Source organism: Alligator sinensis, unplaced genomic scaffold, assembly GCF_000455745.1.
Source record: "Alligator sinensis unplaced genomic scaffold, ASM45574v1 scaffold366_1, whole genome shotgun sequence".
Classification (NCBI taxonomy): Eukaryota; Metazoa; Chordata; order Crocodylia; family Alligatoridae; genus Alligator; species Alligator sinensis.
In genome coordinates, this window is record NW_005841851.1 from 1,748,290 (window position 1) to 1,755,170 (window position 6,881).

Sequence of the window (6,881 nt, forward strand, 5' to 3'; positions counted from 1 at the left end):
AGTTCCTGACTGGCCTGCTGCTCACGATCCTCACAGACATCATCCATATCAGCATCTTCTACCCCCGGCAAAAGGCACTGTCTGACACACAGCGTTTCAGTTCCGGCATGGCCATCTTCAGCCTCCTCCTGAAGCCCTTGTCCTGTTTCCTGGTCTTTCACATGTACCGGGAACGTGGGGGAGAGTATGTCTTCAACGTAGGTAGGAGGCCAGCCTTGGCCATGGCCACCTTCAGGGCATCTCCTCCTTTGGGATCCTTCCCACCTGTTCTCTCTGTCTCTTCCCCATCTCTCTTGTGCTTCCAACTGACCTCTTGCCTTGTGCCTTTGATGCACTCCTTCTCCACTGCAGACCTGGAGTCCTCATCTGATAGCCACTTTGCACATGATGGTATTGACTTCACTCCTGTCCTTCTTGTTCAACATGCCTGAGCACCTTCTTTCTTCCTCTGCTTCCCAGTGTGGCATCCTGGAAGCCTATGTGTTTTGCACCCCTATTGGCCAGCTCTGTGATCTGAGATGGGGCAGAAATGGGAGAAGGGGAAGCCTGTGCGAGGGAAGGGCTGATGCCTTGCAGGCCTGGCTGGGAAAGGGAAACCTTCCTCCATCCCAGCATCATCCCATGGCCATGGGCTTGAGGCAAGCCACTTCCCCTCTTTGCTTCCATTGCCTTGTCTGCAAAGGGGCCTAGCCCCTTGCACACTTTGTGTGGGGGTGAACTGGTGGGCTGTGGGGTCCACTGAGTGACACTGAGCCTCCTCACTGTGACAGGACGGAGCAACTGACACCTGCCCTCCCCGCTGTGCACATAGCAGGGTCCTGTGTGAACTTGCCGGCTTGTTGCACCGCTCCGGCTGGGCACCCTTGGTTGGGAGGAGGCTGCAAGGAGTGTTTTTGCTCAGTGGGAACATGTGAATTGTCATCTGTGCTGCCACCTTCTCCCCGCTTTCTGGGCCCAGCATCCTCTGAACCCTTGGAAACCCCCAGCCATCAGCATGGCACGCTCGTCTCTCCGTGGCGCAGCTGGGATCAACATCCCTGCTTCTGCTCTAAGCTGCCGAGCTCTAGGGATGAGGTGGCCCCTACTCCTACTGCTTCTGCACTGGCCCTGGAGATGCAGCACCCCATGGAAGATCAGAGCACCCAGAGGGCAAGAGCTCCTTGGCATGTAGGGAACCCAGTCACACCCCAGCCAGCCTTACTGTCATGCCACTCATCAGTGTGCAGTCAGGCCCTCCCCTGAGTCTGAGGTGAGCCCAGGGGTGGCTCGACCACATTCACTGTGTACCAAGCCATCAGCAGGGTCTACCACCCAGTCGCTGTGCTCCTGACTCTTTGGGCTGGTGGCAGAGGAGCAGGGATCACTGCTGAGGGCTTCATTTGCCACTAGGTTGTGGGTCCAGCCAGCACCGTTGGAGCCCAGGAATGACACTTGCACACAGGGATGACCTGTGCAGGGCCCAGGGCAAATCAGCCTATGTGGGGCCCTGCCCCTGGACACAAGGAAATCAGCAACAGATTCGGTGGGGGAGGAGGGGTTGCTGAGCGGCCAGACATGAAGCCGGTGGCAGCACAGAATTGCCAAGGTCACTCCGCCCAGCTCTGCGGGCCCCCCCAAAGTGCAGGGCCCAAGGCAGTCGCCCTGATTTGCACCCCCTGGGAGGCCTTGCCTGCACAGGGCCATCCCTGGGGTGCCAGGTGGCCCTCATTATAACCATAGCACTGCTTCCTTATGCTGAGCTGAGTTGACAGGGGGTTCACCCACTCCGGGGCTAATGCTGGCACCAGACCCTCTTCTTTCAGTCCGGCACCCTCATCCCAGTGCAGCTGCCCCATCTTCTTCCTTCCCACTCTGCCTGATCTTCTCTGTCTGTTTCTGCACAGTCCCCTTCTGTTGTCCGGCAGCCTCTGTGCCCGCTCGCATTGGGGGCTGTCACGTGTCAGCAACAAGCACTGGCTCAATCACTTTCACGGTCACAAAAGGTGATCGGCTGCTCTCCCTGGCACAGCCACTGGGCTGCAACCAGGCACTGTAACCAGTATACAGCACAGGGCAGCAGGGTTTGTAACCTGAGGCCACTATTTGTGGTGCCCTGGCAAGGCCTGGCTTGCTGCGCAGACAGCTTCCAAGAGATACGAAGTAGGGGGCATGGAGGAAAGGGATAGTCACTGACTGCAAGGCACATTCATTCTCCTTTGGATCCCGCAGGGACCTGCCTGACTGTGTGGCAACCAGCTAAATTTTGGCAGCATTTGCCTTGTGCTGGGAGGAGTTGTTGACAGCTGTTCCACCCAACCTCCAGGCTTTGCAGGTTGAGGGAGCTTATTCTGAGGGAGGCAGACACTGAGATCAGCCCCTCTATCTATTGGCATCATTGTGCCTTGGAAGTGGACAGAGTGACCCTTCCCATGGGTTGGTCCATGGCTGTTTGGACCCTCCAGGGGCTGCAGATCGTCTAGGTTGTTTCAGTGTTAGGTGTGGCAGCAGTTTCTCTGCCGAAGCATTAGGTCCTTCCTGTGCCAAGCCAGTCAGGCTGGAGGGGTTGTACCACCCTGTGATGGATAGGTTGTTGATACCGTTGTACCTGTAGGGGAAGTGCTGAGCAGCGGTGCTAGCTAGGCAGGACTAGCAGTGTGGGTGGGCTGGCTGGGGCCATGTCTATTCCATCCTTGCTTCTTGCTAAGCAAAAAGGTGAATGGAGGATCCCCATGTGATCTCTGTGCTAATTAGTCAATTCATGCTCTGGCCTGGAGGTCATGATTTAAAATTTCAGTCAGTTTGATCACCGAATGCCTGAAGGCTGGGTAGAGTGGCAGGATGACCACCCAGCACTGGGCAGGACAGCAGTAGGCATGACCTGAAAGCTTCCTCTTCGTCTCCTCTTGCAGGTAACATCAGCGTAGGCCGGGACCGCAGCGCCTACCAGTCCATCGATCAGCAAGATGCACCTCACCCCTTCTCTGAGCCAGACAGCAAGCCAGCCCCGCGTCCCTACTGAGGCACCCTCCCTTGCCAAGAGCAGAGCACAGGATGGTGCTGACACTGCCCACCCCATCCTTCCCTGCTCGTTTCTGTTGGAGGAAGCTCCAAGACCAAACCAGGAGGAAAGGAACTGGTGGTACTCCCCTCCCTGCTGAGCTTCTTCCCTGAAGCTGCTTAGATGGATCAGGTCCTGGTGGGACCTCAGAAAGGTCATTTTGTTTTAAAGATCTAGGGCTCTGTCTAGCCCCCTTCCCCCTGTCCCAGTTTACAAGAGTTTAACTGCTGTCTGTATAAGCACCTTAATTTCTCCTTCCCCAAGTCCTCAACACGGCTGCCTCTGCAATCCAGGTATACTGCGTTCCCCAAAATATTCACAGAGAAACTGGCCATTTTCCAGATGGTCCATCTGATTGTGCAGCTGCCTACTGACTTGGGGAGTGACCCTGGGTTCTATGGATTGATCTCCTGGGCGAGTGGTTTGATTGATCTCTGGGAGTTCCCGGAGGCTGTTTCACGTTCAAAGATGTGGCGGATGCTTTTGTCAGTAACAGCCTGCGCTGGGTGAGCGTCTGCACGCAGCCTGGTTAAGGGTGGGGGGGAGCGGCTGAGCCCGCGAGCTGTTTGTACTCCTGCTGTTGACGCTTGGGTTTTATTCACTGGTGTTTGTGTGTAGGTTCGTAGTGCACAGGGTTCTTGTAGGGTGACTCGCTCCTGCTGTGAGTACACTGTGCCTTCAAACACTCTGTGGCCTTCTGTTGAGCTTTTTAAGAGAACTTGACTTGTTTTTTCTAAAAGACATAAAATAAAAATGTAGCACAGTACCTCTGAGCGAGTTCTGGGTTTCAAATGATACCTGTCACCCCGCTGCCTCCCATCGCGCTATCTGGAGAATCCAGGGGCTTGCACGTGAGGCTTGCGGCTTCATTTCTTGACTCCCTGGGATGAAGTGGTAAAAATATTGAACAAACAGAGCCACCGCTCTGCAGAGTTTCTGGACTGAGGGGCTTGGGTAAAGCCCATCGGGTGGCTGTTTATTGGCTGTATTGGTCTTCGGGCCTGGCTGCAAATATTGAAGTCGGTACAATACAATGTACTGGTACGTGTGTTTTTCAACCTTTTGCAGCTGATGTTGAATGGGGAGGGGGGTCTTCAGAAGGTTCATTGTGAAGGAGAGCGTGAACATGTTGTGGGGTGGGGAGAGAAACCCCCACAGGCTATTAAAGTTGGAAAGCCTGGTATTTTCCAAGGCAACATCTTTTGAATTATGGATCTACCCTTGGACAATTGGATTTCCCTGACTGCCTGCTGCTGCACAGAGTCTCTAGTGAGTATGGATCTGCCATTTGATTTTCATCAGTCTCTGGACTCCAGCTCTTTGTATTAAGTCCCATGTTCGTGACTGTCGGACACTGCTAGTCAAGGAGCGAGGCAGCTTCCTACCTTTGTCACAAATATGGGTTTAATGCCAGAAAATGAGAATTCTTGTGCTCCTCTAGGAACAGCAGTTAGCACCCACTGTGTGCGTGTGTGTGTGTGTGTGCGGGGGGGAGGTAACTGTCTGGTCAGGCAACAGGGAATTAGGCCCCATGAACAGAGGAGTCACATTGAGGATTGAGTCCTAAACCTGACTTCTCTCCATCTCTGATTTGGGTTTAGGCGAGTGGTTTAGGCAAAGAGTTTTACACTGTTTAGGAAATCTGGGCCACTGATAAATGTGTAAAAACAAAGCAAAACAGGGCTTTATTGGAAGAGGCAGAGCGCTAGTTTGACCCAGCTCCCCAGCATCTATAGATTGGGCGCTTCAGCAGGGCTTTTTGGTGCTTGCCCAGAAGAGGCATCACATTAGTTTGACCCGGCTCACCCACCGTCTGTATAGATTGGATGATTCAGCGGAGTTTTTTCGCTCTTCTATCTAATAGCTGATTGAATCAAACTAACACAGTGCCTCTTTGGGGTATGCGTTGCACTGTGTGCAGGGGCCTGCCAAGCTGAAAGTAAAGAGTCGTTTGTTTTTTTCCCCCACATCTGTAGCCAGCCCAGTAGCTAGAAATGGCCAGAAATTCAACCATGGAAACCCCCCTTCTCCCCTCTCCTTGTTTTGGAAAATGCTGATTTGTCAAAATGAATTGTTACCTGGAAATATGTCGTTTATTCTGTTATTTTGAAGACAATGGAAGGGAGTGTTCTGATTATGTGTTTTGACTTTATTTCAATCTTTGTGGAACAAGATGTTTTGAGCTCTCCTCCCCCCCCATTTTGAAAGTGTTTCGATTTTTAAAATTTCTATTTAACTCGCATGGAAACGACAATAGACTTCCAGTTTTTATCACACCAAAGCACTTCCAGCTAAATGTTGTTGTTGTTGTTTTAGATTGTGTTTCATTGGACATTTTGGAAGTTTTGTTCTGTTTTGGAATACAGAAACAGAAAACATTTTGTTTTGCAAATTTTGAAACTCTGGAACGTCCTACAAAATTTTTTAAAAATCCAGGTCCCCTGGACACTTGTTAATTCCTAGTGGAGATTGTTACCAAATCCCGCAGGCGGCTTTGGAAATCTCAGAATCTTTCAAGGATTTGTTTAGTTTTCCTAGTTGCAAGTTAGGGTTGGATTGAATGTACTTCTGTTTATGAACTATTTTGTGAAGCAAGACAACAAGCCTGCAAGCTTTTTGGCGACCTGCAGGATAACTTGATTTGGCCTCTGCTTCCTGCAGAGAAGTCTCTGACCTAAATGCTTTATTGCATTTAAAGAGAGTAGAGAGGAGACAGGCTCAAAGGGACAATTTAGAAAGCTGGAGAGACTAAATAAGTTTAAATGGGGGCAGGGGGGCAGGGGTGGGGTGCAGGGCCAGATTGGGCCCACAGGCTGACCCCCTGTGCCAGATCCAGCCTGCAGAAAGTTTTCAGCATGTGCTCTGGCTCCAGCCCTGCGTGCCGTTTGCTGCACACACTGGCCTCTGACAAGCACATAGCACCAGTCCAGGGCATGTGCTACACACAGTGCGTGGGGCCAGTCTGGGGCATGCTCTGCATGTGGCAGCTGCAGCAGGCCATGAGCCTGCACACTGAATTAGTCACATGGGGCCAGTCCATGGGCTCGGTTGTGGATGCCACATGCAGTGGGTGGCTGAGCCCAGCCCTGCACGCTGCATGAAGCATGTGCCAGCTCCAGCTCAGGTGGCATGTGGTGCCTGCACCAAACTGGCCCTGCATATAGTACTAGATCCGATCCAGCACAGTCTGTGGGCCTGATCCAGACTGGCCCCAGATTTAGTGTGCAGCGCCAGTCCGTCATGGGTACTATGTGCAGCGTACAGCCCAGACTGCCCCGCTGCCACGCGCAGTCCATGCCAGATGAGCTCTGCACACCACGTGCAGCACACGGGGCCTCGGCCAGCACGTGGTAGGCAGCACTGCGGGCAGGATGCGGCCCACGGGCCATACCTTTGACAACCATTAATTGGTTATTCCAATTATTTATTATTATTCCAATTGGTTATTCCAATTATAACCAAATTGGTTATTCTTCTGCTCTTTGCCTTTGAATCCGAGACCCTTCAAAGGGTGCTCTGCCGCATCTGGAAGCCGCTGTTACACCCACCACGCGACTGAGCCTGTTGGCACCCCCTGCCACGGCGGTCCCTGGCTTTTCAGTGATTGAAGCGCAGCCCTGCCCTCGGAGGCTGCTTCTCGCCCCTCGCTGGAGGTGCAGCCTGGGGCACTTCCTGGCAGGTGAGTAGGTGTCTAGCCCGGCAGGATTTTCTCCTGCGTGGGGCAATGCAAGCAGCAAACCCTTCCTCTTGTTGCTTGTGGCTGCTCCCGGGGCGGGCTGTCCTCTCGTGCGGCGTTGGCACGATGGCTGGCTGGGCCAGGCACGACCTCTCCCCTGCCCGGAGC

General features: G+C 53.1%; 1 protein-coding gene across 2 annotated transcripts in view; it reads left to right on the forward strand.

Moving 5' to 3' along the window:
- Window positions 1-5,122, forward strand: part of AGTRAP (angiotensin II receptor associated protein) — an 11,910-nt gene extending 6,788 nt beyond the window's left edge. For both annotated transcript variants that reach the window (XM_025211384.1, XM_006016168.3), the window contains 2 exons: window positions 3-201; window positions 2,889-5,122. In XM_025211384.1, coding sequence (XP_025067169.1) covers window positions 3-201; window positions 2,889-2,998 — 309 coding nt within the window. In that variant the 3' untranslated portion in view covers window positions 2,999-5,122. The remainder of the gene's footprint in view (window positions 1-2; window positions 202-2,888) is intronic.
- Window positions 5,123-6,881: the final 1,759 nt, after the last annotated feature.